Source organism: Lates calcarifer, linkage group LG5 (assembly GCF_001640805.2).
Source record: "Lates calcarifer isolate ASB-BC8 linkage group LG5, TLL_Latcal_v3, whole genome shotgun sequence".
In the NCBI taxonomy this organism is placed as follows: domain Eukaryota; kingdom Metazoa; phylum Chordata; class Actinopteri; family Centropomidae; genus Lates; species Lates calcarifer.
In genome coordinates this window covers 17970848-17992140 of record NC_066837.1, presented here as the reverse complement: position 1 = coordinate 17992140, position 21293 = coordinate 17970848, and the positions used below count along the sequence as shown (strand labels likewise).

General features: G+C 40.3%; 1 protein-coding gene across 1 annotated transcript in view; it reads left to right on the top strand.

Moving 5' to 3' along the window:
* Positions 1 to 21293, top strand: part of usp43a (ubiquitin specific peptidase 43a) — a 106617-nt gene that overhangs the window by 46178 nt on the left and 39146 nt on the right. Inside the window, exons 4-6 of the mRNA XM_018665004.2 lie at positions 3388 to 3480; positions 7902 to 8037; positions 11105 to 11249. Of these exons, the coding sequence (XP_018520520.1) occupies positions 3388 to 3480; positions 7902 to 8037; positions 11105 to 11249 (374 nt within the window). The remainder of the gene's footprint in view (positions 1 to 3387; positions 3481 to 7901; positions 8038 to 11104; positions 11250 to 21293) is intronic.

Genomic DNA, 21293 nt, shown 5'->3' with positions numbered 1-21293 from the left:
TATGTACAACTCAAATTCAACTGCAAAACTGCATTGAATTCACAGCAGCATTAAACTTCTGACTGGAGGAAATACTAATACAAATATACCAATAATATGTTTAGGTGGGAGCTATTTTTATTTCCTTAACTCTAAAATCTTGCAACTCTGATGTCAGCTTGTCCCTGACACCATAATTTGATAGATCATATAATTTTTATATATGTCATATACCCACCTCCTATTTTGTGCTGCCTACGTTGCATTATCTACATCCAATGGATTGTGCTGCAAAGTTTCTCAGTTAGAATAACTATGTGAAAAAAATGCCTAATCAGGCTATGTGATACTGCATAATGTTTAGAGATGCTGCTGGTGGAGTGTTTTTTTTTTTTTTTTTTTAGCTCCGAGCAGAACGCAGGGATGCTGAGCAGCTCCACTTTCTTTATGATAAATAAGAGCAGCTGCTGGCTGTGCTGTGCTTGTATGTGTTTGTGGGTGTATCTGCTGTTGCTCCAGGTATCCAGTCTAAACTGAATAGCGGTGGTCTTTTGGTCTGACAGCTGAACGTTGTACATACCGTACAACCTCTGTCTATCACGCTCACATATCAGTAGGAATACTTATCTCATATTCTTCAGCAGACTGGAAACACTGTCAACCTCACCACAAGCTTTTTACGTGATCCTCTGTGTGTGTGTGTGTGGGTGCTTCCTGTGCGTGTACATGAATTTCAATGTTAAGTGCAGAGTTTTGGGAATGCACGACATTGTGTGTATTCTCTCTCTCTCTCTCTCTCTCTCTCTCTCTGTCTGTGTGTGGTGTGTGTGTGTGTGAGTGAGTGAGTACAGCCTGTCAGTCTGCTTTACTGAGTACAAACTGGCATCATTAGTGAGCCTGTGACTGGCTGCCACGGCACACCGGGCCGAACACTGACAGCAAGGAAATGTGGAGTTTGAAAACTGTTGTATTATTTCCCGCATATTTGTACATTTGACAAGTTTGTATCTTCACAAAGTTGGCTACAGCTCAGCTGGCAGGAATGATAGTGAGACAGGGGGAGATGAAACAAGCATCTGGCAACACACTCTAAAAGCTGTCAGTAAGAGGAGAGCATTATGCAGCAACATTGCAATAATTTTCCCTCATGAATCAAATACAAACACAACCAAAAATAAATATCAACATAGTATCAAAAAAACGTTTTAAGGTTTTTGGTACACCGCAAAAGGCAGATTAAAAATTCATATTCAACAACTTAGAAGCGATATCCACACTTTTTCAAATTTAAACTACTTTTATATAACAATACTACACTACTGGAATAACCACAGTTTAAAAATGCTACATCAGCAATTTAAGTATTATGTACACCCATAAAGGATAATAGATTTACCTCTGATTGAGACAAATGGCTACCTTAGTTGTGTTTGTAATGTTGTCTCTAAGAAATTGTTTGAATAGAAAATGTAATGGCTTGAATCGGCGCCTTAATATTGGCTACAACTTCAAAATGAGTACACGAAAGGCAACGCAGCCACTAAATGACATTAAATGATCTCAAATGCGTAATGGGATTACGCTCTTACACAATGAGAGGATTATGTGACACTGGAACAAACTGAATATGGTGTTTTCACTTGATTGCCATATGAAAAGGCTAGATTACAGTTAGGTTTAGGCAAGAACAACAGGTTATTTAAGGCTAGATTTTGGTCATGGGTTGTTCAGATAAAAACAGAAGCATTTCTCACACTAGGAAACTTCTTTGCATAAATGGGAACTCACTGCGGATTTGCTGAATTTTATTGTATTTACTTATCCATCCTCACACTATTTCAGCGTCAGGCCACTGCTTGTGACCAACACACAATTCTCAGGGGGATCCCTGGTAGTACTTGCTTGGAAGACATGTTGAGGACTTCCTGAAAATCTCTGAGACCAGAATACACAGACACAGAGTTACTCTTTATGCTGTAGAATGCCTCAGCATGTTGCAGAGCACCAAAACTGCCAAAACTTGTTTGTTTAATCCATACAAAAACCACAGTGTAAGGAAGTTAGGCAAATGTGTCTGGCCAAGAAACCGCTTGTGTATAACCTGCTCACAATTTTTAGAGAGCCACGCTTACTTCTAAGCTAAGCTAACCTGGTCCTGGCTGTTGTCTCATGCAGTTTTAAACACACAGACGCAAGAGTCTCGTATAACCTGTCGCAAGAAAGTAAAGTGTTTTTCCGAAAATGCCCAAAAGACATGAACAACACAGGACATAATGAAGTGAATGCCACATCAAAATTCACTCACAAAAACTACAACAAACAATATTTGGCCAATGTATTGTACAAGACTAATAAAAAACACACATGTATACATCCATATACACATACACATGTCCATACAGTCCTCAATATTTCTACCCTCCTGTCACTCTCATCAGCTCCTTTGCTGTCAGCTCAAAGACCTTGACGGATCCTGTCCGTGTCGTTTCCTTGCTCGGCTTTGCTTTCTAGTTTTTGTCAGTTCGTCTGTCCTGCTGCCAACCTTCTGTTCCTTTTTAATCTGTCCTCCCACTGAGCCCTGCACTTTGTTGTCTTTCTCTTCATCTCTGTCTCTTTGCTCTCCACTTTTGCTTCCTCTGCCTTTCCAGTGTCCCCTGTATCTGCTGCCCTTCATTTTAGTCTCAAGTCATCTTTGTTCCTTTTTTCCAGCTGAACCCTTTCTCTGTACCATTCTCTCTGCCTTTACATATACCCTCCACCTTTCATCTTTTACCTTTCCTCTCCCCTTTCTTTTCTTTCCACTGCAGTCCTTCCTTTCCGCCTCTCCAACTCAGTGATGTGTTCTTTAGGATGCAGCCTTTTTCTTTTACTGCAGTATCTCACCTGCCTGAAAGTGTTTTTTGTGCAAAAAATTCTGAACAGCATCCCACCTCTGTTGCTCTGCTGCCCTTTTCTCAACAGCAGATCGAGTCCAGATGGCCTGTTTCAGTGTGTGGTATTCAGCAGTCCACATGGAATATGGACATTTAACCACCATGGTGGTTTTAACTGCATGCAGCACATAAGACAGTTAATTTCTACTGCACATTTACTCCATAGGACAAGTGGGGGATTTAGCGTGTAGAGACTGCAATATCTGTCGATCCATCTGTCCAACAGTGTGTATTATGTCATGTAAAGTTACATTTTCCTCTGTAATGGTCATTTATGGGAATGATATGAGGCCAGGCTAATGTTTGAAAATTAATCTAAATGGATTGAGGCAGGATAAAATTTGGGAAAGGGTTGTCTTGGAGAGTGAAAATGTGTAATAATATTTCTGTCAAGACTTTCTTAAGCCAGAGTATATAGTGAGCTGAGGTCATATCTAGCAAAAATGATTACAATGTGTTCTCTGTCTCTCTTCAGGTCCTCTCTGACGTGCCCTCATTGCCTTAAGCAGAGCAACACCTTCGACCCATTTTTATGTATCTCCCTGCCAATCCCTCTACGACAAACCAGGTGATGTATAACACATATAGTAAGTGGTAGAGTCAAAAGCACGCAGTATTTCTTAGAACAGCTACATTAAACTTTTGTTGCTGTTGACTAAACTCAGTTTAACTTTTGTCTCACTGTTGTCTGAGTATATTTGTATATTTGTGTGTGTTATAATATTCTTCCATACTCTGGTTTATAGGGTAGATCTCCTGTAGGCCCCAGTGCATTCCCAAAACTGTTTAGTCAAGCAAAAGCTTTTCTTAGCTGCAGGGAAATTGACCCTGAGGATGTATGAGACACGTCATCTGATATCAGTGATACAGATATAATCATCAAGACCACCCAATGCAACAGAATGATGAGAAAATCCACTCGATCGCACACATTTCAGGATTAATTTGCTGAATATGACTGCGTTCAAAGGCCTTTGTATGTGTGCATTTGCACAAACATATAGTGCATGTACACTCCAACAGCTTTGGCCGTGGTCATATCAGAGTGATAAATGCTGGTTCTCAAAAGTCCCTGACCAAACACTTTCTGTGTTGTTTCCATTTTTAACTGTATCAGAAGCTGCATGTCAGCAAGGTCCTGCTGTGGGACAGTACGACTTTGACACATGAAGCGAGAGACAGGGAGAGTGCAAGAGAGAGAGTGGGGATGTGCAGGGGACCTTTTTGATTTTGACAATACAGATACAAATAGAGAGAGAGAGAGAGAGAGAGAGAGAGAGAGAGAGAGACAGAGACAGACAGACAAGTCCATATACAATGACAGATATCAGACTTTGCAGCTCTAGTACACTTGAGTCATCAACAGCCAGTCACTGATTCTATTTAAAAGGTCCTACACACCCACGCAGGTGACTTTAACTATTTTCCCTGATTAGACCTCTTCAGGGGACATCGTGGGTGTGTATAGGCTTTGTTTAAATTCCTCAAGTCTTCTGTTAGCTTTGTTTCACCAGTTACGGCAGGGCAAATTACACCTTTATCATTCTTATTATAAATGGACTCCCTTGTGTGCACGTCCTTTCAGGGGCATAGTGACCAAGGCCTACTGGGTAACCACAACATTGTAGATTTTGCCTTGTGTTATTCCTTTTTTTCCTCTCTGCCCATGGGTCCAGTCATCCCATGAAACATCTAAGAAGAGGGAAAATATAAGAACAACAAAAAAACTCAACAAATATCAGTTGTATTCCAGTCACTTTCAATTTCACGATTTGCCTACATTCAGCGCTCAATGAATCCTCCTATCTTCAAACATGCAGACGCCTCTGCTCTGCATCCGCTCTGCGTGGCTTCCACAGTGCTAACCCCCAAACTCAGTTTTGCAGCGTGAGTTCTCTGACAGTGTGTGGTCTGTCCCTGCAGTTGCCTGTGCCCAGCATAGAGGGAAATTCATTCAGGTTCAGTGTGGACTCACGGCTGGCCACACACTGACCTGACACACACACATGCACACACACACACACACATACACAGTGGCCTCATTGCACCGTCCTGCTGCAGCAGTATCCCAGCAGAATGCCTGATAAGTTTGAGACCCCCAGAGACACAGCAGGGTCTGGCTGGCAGCGTGGCACCGAGGTCTGGGTGCTGCAGATAATGCCAGTATGTGGCAGGGAGAGAAAAGGAGGATGGCAGTATCTCTGAGTGTTTGCTGCCGACCATCTAACTTTGCATGTCAGTCTTACCAATGCTATTATTTGTAAAACAATTAGAGATGTTCAGAAGAGCACCAAAGTTTGCCAAGAGGCTTGTTCATCACTGGTCAGTGACTGATTCAGTAACGTAAATTATATCAGTCAGTCACTCTCACTGAGCCTTTGTATGGCCTTCTCGGTGGGTACTATAGGTACAATAAGGTGAATAGGCTACCGAAGCTTTTGAAGTATGATTGCATTCAGCCTGTACCTTGTTTCTCCCTTTGTGAATGTGCAAAGGTTAGATTACATACACAGCATGTAGGTCAAATAATTGAACAGATTTTCAAATATTCTTTGCACAGGTATACTTTTATAATATAATATAAACTGCACAAGATGTGGAATTAATTCATACTGTAATTCCTATCAGTACTTAATAAAATATTTGTCAGATCATAAAGCAAGTTAACTCAACAAACACATAGAACTCTAACATTCCTGGGTAGATCAGAAATTTGGACGTAGAGAGAGACTCAGGACTCAAGGTATAGTTCATAAAGGCAAAGTCTGAATCAAACTAACAATAACAGGCAAGGAGTCGGCAAAAATCCAAAGGCCAGGGGATAAAGCTAAGTCAAAAACCAGAAAAACTAAGACTAGGAAAAAATGCTGGAAAGCAATGAAGACGAGAATGAAAAAAGACAATGCAGAAGGGGAAAAGGGAAACCAGGGGGGTGTATATATACAAGGTTGGCTGACAGCAAAACCAGGGGCAGGTGAGTAATTGGAAACACGTGTGCATGATCAAGGGTGCAGGAGACACTTAGGGGCAGGAACTGAAACAAGACGTGTGTGAACCTCAAAACAGGAAACACATCAGGCAGTAACAAATGGAATGTTACAAGAATGCTGACAAGAACTGTCAATACAAAATAAACTGGACAAACTGAGCTGCAGTACATTAAATATGTACAAAACCAAATCGATGCACTGACGACCGAAGGTGCCTCGAGGGTTGACAGCAGCAGAGTATTGGATTAACATCTTAATGCAGCATGATCAGTATATTTAACTCTAAGCCTCTCTCAAACCAGCTGTAAACATATAACCTGTGATAAAGAATCATAATGTTGATTCTGTATGTTTTAATGGTTTCACACTATGTATCATACGCATTGATATTTTTTCAGAATTTCTCAAAATATGCCACGCAACACCGTGCAATGATAACAATCGTTAAATGCTACACTTGTTCACTCTGAGGGCTTAACTATTTCAAGCGAGTTTTAATTCTCTCCTAGTACATACTGGTTCATTTTCATGGCATGAACTGGAACAAATACATTTCTGTAAGGTCGGAAAACGCTGCAACAAAAATAGCACTCTAGCTGGCACAGGTGTGAAATTTACATGATTTGTAGTAACTGATCTAAAACACGAGACACACTTATATGGTTGTTATATCTGTAAACATTCTGAGCATGATCCCGACTCTAACAGGGTTTTTCAAGTTCATTTTTAATGTTTTAGAGCTGAAGAGTTCTATGCACTCTTGGGGCTTTGAGTATGAGAGGTTGCTATTTAATATCAGGCTATGTGACACCAGCAGGGGGCTGAGAGGCTGCAAAAAACATCCCTTGTAAAATGACGTCTCTGTTTCCTGTTCCTCTCGAGTGTCACACCACACCTCTTATCCCGTTTCATTTCACATCTTGGTGTCTCATCCCGGAGCATCTAACAACGTAAACAAAACAGCTGCTCAGATCCTCTGCCGTCTGCCCCGTCAACCTCCCCACTGCTAACACATTACTCACCTGAATAATGCATGATGGGAAACAGGAAGCGGAGGTGTCAGCGATTACACCGTCTTCATCCCAAATGAAAAGGCATGACCTTACTCTGTCTCCCCGCTCTGTCTTTTCCTCCACATTGACTCTTTTTTTCTCTCCTTTTACCCTTTCTGTTCACTCATCTTCTCATAAAATTTAGTTACAGATCTCATCCTCTATTTATTGTAACTTCTGACTTTTCCTTCATCATTTCTCATTCTGTCTCCTGCTTCCTTTTCATCCTTGCATCCCTTGGTGTTCACATTGCTGTAAATCAGGCATGTTCCAGCACACATTGGCTTCCTGCGACACTGTCACCAATGTCCCGGTTTAACAGTCACATATGAGTCCCCACACACTCACACACACACACACAAGGGAGAAATGAAACACTGCAACATTTGAAAATAGTTCAATCACCTCACATATTAAATCAGACACAGACAAATCAGATGGTTTATGCTCATGAAATTTGATTTTGTACAACAGTATTGTCAAAGGAAATCTTTTCCTGAAACTTATTAGACGTTAAAAAGCTCAACAGTGCATTTCAAAGTCCCATTTTATTATAGTTTGTTTTGCTATTTAACAGATGAAATACATCAAAACTCAGCTGAGCTCAATATATCTCCTAAACAAACTGACAACATGATTTTGTTGCTCCTGGTGTGGTTTACAGGAATCCTGCACAATTACATTAATCTTGTTTTGGTTTTGTTGTGTGTCTCTAGACTGTATGTGCGTGATACCTGATATGTTGTGTGTATCTCCATAGAAACACGCAAATAACAAATAAGAAGTAAAGTGAACATGACAAATCAGAATTGCAAAGTAATTTGGCACTTTGCTCTAACATGTAATCTATTTTCCTCTCACCATCCTCTTACTCCTCCCTATCTAACACACACACACACACACACACACTCCTCTTCCTCCCTCTTTCCATCTAATTTGCCCCACAGGCCGATGTGTGTGACACTGGTGTTCAGTACGAAGGGTCAGAGGTATCTGCGGGTAGGGCTGGCTGTACCTCTCTTTGGTTCACTGTCCTGCCTGAGAGCCATGGTGGCAGAGGAGGGCAACATCTCCCCAGACCAGGTATACACACAAAGACACACACACACACACACACACACACACACACACACACACGTACACATACAAACAAATATACCAAAGTTACATGACAGCTGAAGCTACTGAAATAGAGTGCGAGTTGTTCTAAGAAGAGGTGTTCAGTTAATCACATAAAATAAGCCGAAAAACCTGTGCAAGTGGACCATAGCTGTGTATGGCCGAATCTTTCTTAAGGTGGACTTTTTGGCTGCACATGTGACTTACAACACTAATAATAGCTGCATTTGGTTCAGGTGTGCCACTTTAATGGCTTCGTTATCTGTGCACGCTGGCTCACTGGCACAGTAATATAGTGCTGAAATAATGAATCTACTACTCAGTCAGTTAATTAGAAATTCATTTTCAGTCATTTTTGTAACTGACCTTTATCAAGCAAAAACGCTAAAAAATTGTGATGGTTTCAGCTTCTCAAAGGGAGTTTGTTCTGATTTTGATCCTGATCTGTTTATGGTACAATTTAAAGGTGTCACCTTAGGGTCCCCAAAGCTTTTATGGGCATTTAGTACATTGTTTTTGATGAAGCAGTTAACAGATGAATGATAATGATGATAGAATAATGCTAAAATAATTACTGTAGTTATAAGCCTAGCCTAGTATTCTTGGACAGCCAATTGAAATGGAGCCTTCATTAACATGTTTCTTATCCAGTGACAAGTAAAAAAAATCTATGGCCCCAACCAATTACTTTGAGGTGAGAATGCACCAACAATACCTGTGTTCATCCATTACTGTGGTAAGTACAGTGGATTAAAGTTCAACTGGGATGTAACTGTAGAACACTCAGTAGATGTTTACAACAGACAGTTTTGTTAATCATGATTATAATAATAATTTCACTTTCAAATAAATGGTTTAGATCATTTGGTTAAATGGTGAATTTGTTCAAAATCTCTGTGCTTTCCCCTTTTCGCTGTCATTATTAAAGATGTCTTCACATCCCCAGTTCTCATCAGAGCAATTAGTGAGTAAAATATCCTCAAAAATCAGGGGATAATGGGCAAATCTGCAACAGTAAAAAATAGAATTCTCTTTCAGAACTCTGTGTATAAGGTTAAAACTTGCACACGTGAATGCGTGTGCGCAGTTAGCTGAAATGTCACCAACAAGAGAAAGGGTAAATGAAAAGGTTCCAGAGGTGTGTCTTCATCAATCTTTCTCCCGTCCTACAACAGATGATGAATCTAAACCTGGGTCCATAGCAGCAGAAGAGCAGCCAAGTCACAAATGAAATGAAAAACACCTTGTTCATGGTTCATGAGTGCATTGTTCCACCATCTATTATTATATACCAAATATATCTGTATGTCAAAATGCATTTTATTCCACAGCTACAAAATCTATTCTGAAATACACTGTATGGTGTGCGTATTGAAAACCAGTGGGGAAAAGTGGCAGAACAGGAAACACAGATACACAAAAGAAAAATAAAGGCAACTATAGAGAGACAAATGGATAAAACCTGGATAACACATTCCAGACTTTTGGTGTTGGGCTGCAGCAATGTTCTTCTTGAGAGAGGGATGAGATGAGTGATGGTCTTTTTGAGTCTAACTGTTTGCAACTAGTGTATGTAATAGTGATGCATTCAGTTTTTTGTTTAATTTCTACATTTTCCTGAGGGGTAGACACATTTTTAAATCAACTAATGAATCATGAATTAGCAGTGTTTTTATAAAAAAAATATTTTGGAAATGGATGATTTTAGCCTTTTTTTTAACCATTCAAGTTCCCTATTGGATTGTTTTGCAAAGTAGAGGACCTACACCCCCATGGTCCACCCTTACAGGTGTTTACACTTGGCTGACTAGACATCTTCTCAGGACTGTGTGCAGGTGTAGACAACGGGGTTTAACTAACGTCTCTCACACTCTCCTGTAGGTTTTGTTGTCCTTTGCCACTCTTATTGGTTCTGCTTTTAATTCCTACCATCACCAGTGATGTTAAAACTGGGCACACCAAAATATAAAGGCAGAGAAAAAGCACAGTTGAACCTGTGGTCTGGCAAAAAGGAAGTCATAGGACAGAGAAATTTCTGTCATGAGGGGAGCCATACACACACATACACACCACATACACACACACACACAGAGTGTGTCATCAAATCAGAAAGCTGTGGAACAAACAGCTTGTTTACTGCCTTTTATCTTTATCCATATCTCCAACCCTGTCCAGTTTCTTTGAAGTATTTGTACGATAAAAATGTGTGTGTGTTTTTGTGCGCGTACACAATACACAACATGTACTGAAACATGAATCAGACGTCCTACAAACAGACTTTAAATCATCATCCATTTTTATAAGTTGGTTTTTAATCAGTTCAACTTACAGTTGGGTCTCTTTAACCACTGAGAGTCAATGGATCATCAAAGTATCACAATTTAGAAATGCTGTTGCTATGGTTACCAGCAGTTTAATAATCTTTGCACACAAAGTTGGCACGTTAAAATCATTTCCCAGGACTCCTGGCAGCCGATCATAGATGAGTACTTTCCGTGGTCATGGCATATGACGCATAAAACACAAATAAATAAACAAAAACTTCTCAGTCTGCACTTAGGCACAAAATATTCAGCAGTGTGAATTACACAGCTCTCCTCACTTAATACAATTTTGTGTTTCACTGTCAGGGCTCTGATTTCAACGTGAAACCAGGAAATGTGCATCTCTGAATATTAAGGGCATTCTGAAAAAAAACACATCCTTACTGTCATTCCCTTGAATTTTTATCTTGATATCTTTCCTCTGATTTTGTGCTATTTATTTCAGGCTTTTGCAAGATTTAAAGCAGCAACCTTTAGGATTTTCTTTGATTTCTTTCAGCTGATTACAAATGTATCTAGCAGTATTTCCTCTCTGAATTTCCCCGCATACAATATCATTGTTGGTTTATTTCTGTGAGTCATATCTTCACAACAAGTTCTCAGAGAGGGTCAGCACTTGTACTCAATGGTTTTTTTCTTTTAATTTTCAGTTTAGTTGAGTTTGTTATTTTCACCATTTCACCATGTCTGTCACTCTCCCTCTCTAGGTCATCCTATCAGAGTTGTACTCCACGGGGTTCCAGCGTTCCTTCTCAGATGACGACGACCTGACGGCAATTGCCGACAGTGACGTGGTCTATGCCTTCCAGGCTCCTCCCCTCTACAGTCGCGGAGGCTCTGCACCGCACTCAGGTAACCACGGCAACAAGATGTCCATCAAAAACCCCGCCGACACCGACTTCCCACACCGAGTTGGCAGTTTTGCTCATTCCTCATTTCCAATTTTCTCTTTGTCAGCCTCCCTCCGTCCTCTTGATTAGTTCATATTCACACTGATTCACAGTCACACTTTTAACCATTTTTCACTTTTGGCGAGCTGCTATGTTTCATTAACCACAGTGTTTCTCACAGGCAGACATTTTTACTTCTGAGAAGAGAAGGCCACTGTCTCCAGTGTGCTTGGTATTCCTCCATTCAGTCTGTTTCTTTATACATAATAGAACCCAAACAAATTGAATTAAATGCCAAGTCTGAATGCCAGCCTGGTGAATCACATCGTCCAAAATAAAAAAGTTTACTTGAGTTAATGTTTCGCCTGGATGAGCTCATACAAATAACTAATTTATCTTAAACTCTGAAAAGTCACCAGCTTGAGGCAAGTAAGAACCATTTTGCTCTTTTCTCTGAAGATAGCATCACAGGTCATCAGTAAACATTTGAAAAAATGTTCTCAGGCTCTTTGTCTGCCTCTCTCTCTTATTTTCCCCCAGTGATAGACAGAGAGTGTATAACTGTGTCTCCTTACACAAACAGAGACAGGTATGAAGTTGAGTCAGCCTTGCATCATCATTGCCTTTTAAAAACCCTTTTCGTCCATGCAAGACACTGCTGAATGCGCTATTGACATGAGAATGAGGAAAATGTATTGACACACAAACACTCACACATATTTTGTAAAGCAAAGTGGCTGACTGAATGTTTTCTAGAGCCCTTTTGTGATATGCACTTCACTTTGTAAATACTATGGCAGGTCAGTATGCAGGACTATTGACTGTCTTTACATTGCCCTAACTTATGTATAGATGGAATAGATGAAATAGAGAGAGGCATTGTAATGTCTTGTGTGCCATTGGGATTATTGCAGTTTGGGCTGACAGACAAGAGTGTGTGGGGTTTGAAGTGCATGGCCGGGGTTCCCTCACAAAAAGATGCTACTGGTTGCATTTTGGGAAGTGCAGGATCAAGTGTTTTTTGAGCTTGATGCATACCAGTCAAGGAGAACTTGGATTCTGCTGCTTTGAGTTTGTGTAGTTGGTGAAGCGCCCTTTAAAAGTGTGTCTTCTGCTGCTGCTTTCTTCACACAGCTGCTTCAGCAGTAAATATTCATTTTAAACCCTCAGTCATGCCAGCCACTTGCAAGAAACTCCAGAATAACACATAACCTCCGGATTAGACGGCTGTAAGGAAAATGGACTTTTTAAAAACATTTCAGCTTTTAAAGTCATAATTATGTCTATTTTTAGCCTAGTCAGACTGTGTTAAACAGGCAGGCTGCAGAATCCTGCATGTCATATCAAATTAATTATGGAATTTATGAGGAAATGCATGAGGAATGTGACAGGTCCCAGGACAACTTCTCGTGGGGTTAATTAGCATCATACCCTTGCTGTAGATAGGAGGGAGTCAGGCTGTGAGGTTGAATTTTGGCAACAACAGTGAAACCTTGACAACTTGTATTCTTCATCACAAAGGCACTTTATGTGAACGTTCTTCTCTCCTGATGGCATTACCTCCTCTGTGCTGAGGGGGAGTACAGGGCAGTAGATCTTTCTTATCGCACAAGCAGAGCTGCTTTATCTATAACAGTCCTGTCACAAACAAAGACCTGTGTTTGAAAGACCCACCACCATGTCTTTAACAGGTCAATGTTCATGTCTGAAAAGGGCTTAATTGAGTCATATTACCACTGTGTAGTGTTCGATCATTAATAGCAATCATTAATAGCAATCACTGTGGATTGCCACTTAGCTAAGTTGGGCTTAGCCTGTTTTCACCAACCCTACTGCTTAATGATGCCTTTATGGGGGTTTTTGTTACCCCTGAAGAAGAATGACATCAATAATTCACTTCTGCGCTCAAAGTGCTCATGAAAAATTAAGACGCTTCACTTTCTCAACAGGAGACATTTCTATTGTCACACAGTGAATACAGTGTCACAGCACTAAGGAAAGGAGCAGACACATACAGCATGCTTTCAGTCACAATCACTCATTCTAACATAAGCATGTATGAGCAAAAACACACATGCACACATCCGCTGTGTACGTAAGTCAAGTAGGTAATGAATCCATTAGAATTACACTGGAGAGTCTCATAAATACATGGGCCTCAAGGGGAAACCTTGCACAGAACTCACACACACACAGACACGCACACACACATAAATGCACTTGCAATGAATCACACTTAACTACTCACTGGCAAATGTGGCTCCTATTCTTGTGAGCAGTCTGATGAAAATGATGAATGGTCCTTACCTCAGAATAATTCATAAGATCGCAGCAGACCAGATTCCAGGATATCATAACTTCATTCAAAGGGATTTATGTCATGTTTTATAAAATGTAGCACATGAATTTACACACTCATTACTACTGAGGTTGTAGCGTGGCATTATGGAGATAAAAGATGATGTATGGTAGTATTTTCTGCATAATTTCCTCTTGGTAAAGAGGACAGTGTTTTGAAACAACATTTTAGACAATATAACACAAATAAGGTTTTTACAGAGAGCATAATTAAATTTTATGGTCTGAAGCATAGTGGGTAAGTATCTGTTTGTTTTTGGGTTTGTTTTTTGTTTCATATTTCTGTTCTGTTTATTTCTGTTTGACTGTTCAAGCCATCCACTGTAGAAAGACTGTTTTTGTAATCTGTCATCTCTCCAGGTTTGACAACTCAGAGAACAAAACACCATTGTTGTTGGTATTTTATCAGAACTTCAGCTACCAGTGTTGTCAAGTGAATAACAAAAAATGTTGACTAAAAGAAGCCGTATAGTTTTGAAGCAACTGAAGTGTCACTGTGGTTACTGAGGTTATGTAAGGCCAGCGTTTCTCTGGAGCTTAAAGAGGGCCCGCTTTGTCACTGCTGTGTAGTCTCTTTGCTCTAGGTTTAATAGACGTAAAGACACTCATTCTCATTTATAAACATAGTCATTCTACAAAATGACCAAGGCTCCAAGGTGACTTTGGATTGTGGGTGGTTTTTAGATTAGTTTCTGTGTCTGAAATCACCCCCTTGTTCACTCATTGACTATTGCTGACTTGCTGATTTGTGTACTTCATCAAATAGTGCATTATACTGGACACTTCATATCCAGGAAGTCCGGTTTGGGTTAAACAATATTGCACTAGGTAGGAAATAGGGTGTGCTTTCATACACAGCTAGTGTCTTTCTGTACTGAAACCTTGGTGTTTCTGTACGTTTTGGGGACCAGTTGTTTGATTTGGTCGTAATCACATTTGTCAGTTGGTGCAGTGCTGTCTTCCTTAGACTGTACAACCTTTCAGCCACAGCACTGCTACTGTCCATTATGTGCTATAGTTTGTTTTGCAGCTTGTATGAAAAAGTCAAACCTATTGCCATGATGGATGATTGTAGAAAGCCTGTAGGACCAGAAATGTGATGAAAAACACTGACTCACATGTCAACATCCTATGAGGGTCTGTACAAGAGATGTTTGTTTGGCATGCTCATGTATGAACTTAATTTCGATCAGTTACTTTTGTGTGATCAATTTAAGCATTTTCTTTAAATTTACAATGGAAGCATAATTATATGCGTATGCAGGACTTTATAATTCTGATGAAAGGATTGAAATGATTGTATTCTCAGAGAGGTTAATTCAGCATGTGACAAAGAATGATAGTTTTCTCAGTCTGAAAGCAGACAGCCTTCACATACTGATGTCCTCCCAGGACTGTCTTTATCTCACTGTGAAGCTACCACAGCATGACAATTTGTAGGTCACTTGACAGCTGTACAGTGATTTTAAAACAGTACAACTGTTTGGAAATGCACTTCATGTACTGTCCTCTTCGAGAAGGAGATTGTTAGAAGAGGGTGCATGGACTGAAAATATGCTTTAGCAGCAGGAGATGACAGGGAGGAATAAAACAGGAAGATGGCAAATTACCACACAGCAAAATCTGGACATGCAGTAGGAAGTGCAGTGACATGGAGTTCATCATCACACATCCTTTCCCACTCTACCCTACTCTTTTTTTTTTTTTTTGTGAACCTGAAAATGACATTTTTGCCACCATGTTATTGGTGCCCTGAAGTGGAGGAGACAAAAGAGGCTGCTGCTGAAACATTTGAAACAAGTGTTCTCCCTGAGCAAAGAGGGCTTTTCAGGTTTAGGGGATCGAAGTCATCTGTAAGGCTATGTTCAGAATGAGAATAGCACTAATAGTCCAAAAAAAGCACACAAATGCAAGCCCATTTTTCATTTCAGTTTGACCACATTGTTTGCAAAAAGATGCAGAGCCATCAGGAAGAAAAATGTTTGCAGCTATTCATTACAAAGTCATCCAGCAGAGCACTGCAATTGCCAATCGAACATGTTCAAGCATTCCAGATAGATTACTTTCTAGCGTTAACAGTGTAGTTCCAATTGTTACCTTGCAGTTGTTAAGTCAGAGAGTAAAAAGATTATCCACATTATCACTTTCCAGAGATTTTAAATCCTGTTTCATCATATCATAAACCACTGTGCAGCGTTTTGGTGTCTGATAAACCGTCAAACTCAAGGATCTTTTTCTCAAACTGACCTCGATTGTATTTTGTGGTACCTATAGTGGCGCCTCCACACAAACGCAGCCCCATTTAGTCTTTTTAATCCAGTGGTATTTTCAGTCTGAGTGTCAGCTATTGTCAAAAAATATGAAAAACAAAACATGGCAAGTGGTTGAAAATACACCACTCCTTTCTTACTTATAGTCAATTGTGTTTTCTGGCATAAGAGGTATGATATTTAAAAATGTCATCCAGCCATTGTTATAGGCATCACATTTTTAAAAATTTCCAGTTAAATTCATTCGCCAGAGTAGGCATTGAAAAGTTTATCTATTGTATGAATGTGGCTGAATAAACAAACGTACCAGCTGTGCAGGCAGTCACAGTTTGACATTCATATTTGGCTCTTGACAAAAAGATCGTCCAAATTGGCCACCACTTGTCCCTGATTCTTGGCTTGTCCTCTTCATTCCTTTCTTTGTCTCCTCCTCCACATTACTTGGCTACAGGGAAGAAAAGGTAATGAGGATGGAGAGGAGAGGAGGAGGAGGAGGAGGAGGTAGTGAAAGTTTCCAAAAAAATGTACCCATCATCGATATGGACCAATGAGTAATAAGTAGTCATCCATTTAATAACATGGCAAAAAACACAGAGAATGTAAACCTCAAGTAACCGACAGTTTATTGTATGCAGGGAATTCCTCTGTTGTCATAACATGCTGTGTATTTGTGGGGGAGCTGAAATTCTCCAGCTTTATCAGTACGCATCTCAGGGATATTGAATCAGCGCCGCTCCCAGGTACAATAATGAGGTTTTGCATTTACAGGAAATGGCAGCAGGAGGTCTCATGATGGAAAACACTGAAAAATCAATTAGGTCCAGAGCACCACAATAGCGTCCTATTTCACCCTCAACAATCCAGGCAATTTGCACATAAATAGAGTGATAAAGCTCTGTAATACTGCACAAATAAAAAGACTTCCTGCTGAATAGAGGCTAAGGGAAGCTTAGCGCGCTAACTTTGTGTGATGTTCACTTGGTGCTCTTGAAATGAAAAAATAAAGGCCAGACTGGGATGTGTCTTATGGGAAAATAGAGAGGTCAATTTAGATTTGAGCAGTGGATTGTGGGAGTCACTTGCACAGATGGAGGCTAACTGGCCATGGGGGTGCCGGGCGTATGTTGTTTATGCTGTGTGTTTACAAAAAGAGGATTCCCTGGGAAACGTGGTAGAAAAAGAGATCCCTCCTAGGAGATAACAGGATCTGTTTCAAAGTTTGTTCTCTCCCCCTCCTTCTCACTCTACACATTTTGAATGTAAAACTCTCCACAAACTCTCCAGCAGGTTATTTGAGTGTTCAGGTCCGGTCATGGTGAACTGTGGAGCTGAGGGTAAGCTGCTGTGTCATTTCCATCAACCCTCTGAGGGCTATGCACAGGTGGAGAGTTAGGCATTTTGACATTACTTCAATCCTTCAATCAGCCACTCACGGTGAAGGTATTACATCTGCCTGAATGCGTGCACACACACACACACACACACCTACACACCACTCATTTATGCGGTCAATGCAATAGACAAATCACTTCCCACAATCATTCACTGTCAAGACTGTCATCTTTTAAAAAAATGAACCTATAGGTAGTTTATTACAACCCCCAGTTAGGTTTTGTTGTTAAGTGACATCTAGTGACCATAGTAATTATGACCGGAGGAGGTTTGGTGGATAGATGGGTCAACAAAACACAGTACTGTCACACAGGAGAGTGATGTGTGTGTGGCTGGTACACTTGTATGGGTCACACTTTTCATAGGGTAGGAACAAGCAACCTGTATGGTTTTGTGAAGGACTTTTCATGAGAATATGAAGACATTAGCAAGATCATTAAATAGATATCACTTATTATGTATGGGGTTTAAAGTGTTTTTTCCTTCATGATATTATACAGAGAGGACAGGAAAGAGAAAGGTGGGAAATGATTTGCAGCAGGTCTTCTGGAGGACTCGACCTGGGAATGTCTATTTATTTTTCGTTACCAGAGGCATGGAGACCATATTTACTGAAAAATGTGGTAATCATGTGTCGTCTTGCAGCAGAAAACATAACTTTTGGAGATTTGAGGTGTAAAATCCTGCGTGAAAATTGGTTTAAATTGATTTCCTCTTAAATCTGAGGGGTTTATTTTTCCATGAAGATCTGTAAAAGCCACAAGTTATGAGCTGTAATTATGTAATAGGACGCACTATTTGATTTGTGGCAACATTGTTATTCATATACTGCTGTGTGTGTGCTCATGAACTTGTACATAAATAGACTCACACTGAGACAAAGACATCACACATGCAAATTAAACCCTGCAAAGTACACATCCTGTGCAGTTCCATTAAGGCGGTTATGGGCCGCCTAAAGCAAACTCAGTGCAGAAAAGCAAAAAGATTCCAGGAACATTCACAGGGGAACTCTTGCCCCTCCAGTAGGATTCATCATTTTAAAATAACCTGAAGAGAAGAGAGGCAGAAAGAAATTTGGTGTGTCTACAGTCGGTGCTCTGATCACCACGACTGCCTTTGGAACGTGTTCTCAAGTCATTGGGGAAATAACAGCAACACTCAGCTCAGCTGCCTTATTAAGAACAACACAAATGGTGCATAAATGCCTGTGCGAAAGCCAACTCAAAAGCTTCCTCTGTCCACAAGCCTGTTAAAACTAAACCTACAGTGTAATTCACTACATAACATAATTGTGTTTATTTGAATCAGTCAGCAGGGCAGAGGACATTGGATGAAATCTCCGATTTCTATGGTTGTGTTGGCGCAAGACGTCTCTTCTGTTATCTATTAATTTATCCTTAGCCTGTCCTGTAATGACTGGAATCTAATCCTTTGATCATAATACACCATGTTTACCATTTCTACTTATTCACAGATATAAGCAGTCACAATGTGCAGCACTTTGGTATAGGATTTTAGCATGGGATGTTGCTGGGACAATATTTTAGACATGATGTAACTAAGTGTAAAATACCATGGGCAATTTCAGTGATTGCAACTTTGTTACTCTTATGTGTTGTTTTCCCTTAATACAGGGAGGCAGCAGGGGTACCGTGGCTTCTGTTGACACTACATTGTGTTTTCTTGCTGTATATAAAAAAAAGGGATGGCAAAAAGAGAAAAGCAGGTAGGGTAGGAAGGTGAAAAGAAAAATGGAAGAAGGCGGCATCAGGTGTGTTCAGTTCCTCCCCCGCCGCCTCCTTAATCTGTCATTTCGCTGTTGGCAGAAAGCTCAGGTGCTTCGCTGGCGTCTGGGGCATTTGTGGTCAGATGGCTGTTTGCTGCCAGGACCTCTTATTCGTCCAGGGCTAAGCCCCACGGCCCCCTGGGTATTTTTAGTCAGGTGTGTGGATTGCACTGACAGGGTTCACTCATTTGGTCTTGAACCACTTGGGAGGAGGGTCATTTTTAGTCAGTGTGTGCCCAAAATCCTCTCTGAGGTTTTTGCTTTTTTTCCCTGTGTTACACAACTCTATTCTATTTTTACACATCAGTAATGAACAAACTGTTTTGGAAAATAAGACATCAATGTTGAAAGACTTTTGCCTCTGGTGCAAAAGCAAAATATGATTATCTACTTGAAATAAAGCTTGTGTGTGTGTGTGTGTGTGTGTGTGTGTGTGTGTATGTGTGTGTGTGTGTGAATGGATGCCTGCAGAGTAATGGAACCATCAAGAGCACAGCTTTAACTGATGCAGAAACTCTTCATCTGTAGATATTAACAGAGACACTGCAGGACTCTATTTTCTAACACTGTCATCTTAAAGATGTTTTTGTTCAATAGCTTCAAGTCATACAGAGCCACTGGTCCCTTACCATCAGTTAGCACATACTTTCCTCACACTTTTCACAAGAATAAAGCTGTGATTCAGTGTTGACTTGAGAGGCCTTTTGTTTGCAAATGTCCCTAAGCTAGAAAAGACTGTAACTGTGAATGTGTCTGTGTGAAACCTTACTGCTCTCCTAACTGTAATAATATATATATATTTAACAGCATACTGTGTCCTCCCAGGCACAAAAATCTTTCTGTCACCCATCCCACAGATCTGAAACGCACTCAAAATAAAAAATTAAAAAAAATTCTACTTTCATTTCCTGACCACTTCTGTGAAGCTGAGGGCTGAATCATCCCAAACAGTCTGATAGTGGAGAGTTGGAGGAGGGAGGGGGTGGGGAAGAAAGAGATAAACAGATAGTGGCAATGATCAATAGAGTAACAGGGAGAGAGGGGAGTATAGGATGATAAAGAGAGAAGAAATGGAGGATGGTGAAGGGTGAGGAGGAGGAGGAGAGGAGGACAATGAGCGCCAGAGGAGGCGTACCGTGGTCTTCGGGGCTGAGCTGTTTAATTAACATTGTCTTACTCACCACCTCCAATCTCAAGAGTCAATTTCTGTTTCTTTTTTTGCCTCTCTCTCTCCCCACAGCCCCCATTTCTGTGTCTGTATCTCTTTCTCCCTCAGTTCACTTGCATTCACTTCAGCTCCACTGTTTATCTTTTAATTAAAAATGGTAGATTATTACCAGATTCCCTCAGCAGCCATGACAATGTCACAATAACAACAACAAACAATTCAATATCATGCTAATTGATCATTAAATCAATACATTTATGAAAGGCATGGTGTGCTTCTCCTCTTCCTCACTATGATTGTCTCTCTTTGCTAAAGTCTTACTGTCTCTTTTTATTCTTTATTCATTTTTGGAATCACTAAAATTAGGAAGAACTATTCTTTCTGTTCCACATGTGAGAATTCCACCTCTCACACTCACCTTTTCTATCCCCACTGGTCTCGCTTCTTTCTCTTTCACTCCTTCCTCTGTCTCTTTCCATCCTGCTAACACCTCCCTCCGTCTGTGGCTCTCCTTTGTCCATCTCAGGGAGGGAGGGAAGAGGAGGTGAGAATGAGAGTCTGGCAGGAGGTTCTCCCAGCACACGGTGGACATGTGGGCGAAATGGCACTGCTCGCCATGCACGATGTATTACTTTCTGGTTTTGGAATTACTCATTAAAATTGTTTTTGATGTTGTTCAGCCCTAACTCTTAGACATTGTATTTATGTACATGTAAATGTAGATTTAAAAAAAAAATTGCAACAGCAAAAATTATTCTGTCCTGATTTATATATATATATATTTTTATCAAGATGAGGAAACATTTTTAATTTTTAGTTTGGCTTTCCCTACAAAATTCACTCTTGCAACACCTGTGTGCACACATTGCAGCTAAAACATTATTAGTGTTTTGGTTATGTTTTGGCATTCACAGCTCTTGATTGAGGTTAGGAAAAGGTCATGGTCTTGGTTGAATATTGAAAAAGACAATGCTGACTTGAAGTATGAGACATAATGTGTTTATGCTATTAGCATTTAAATAAAACAGA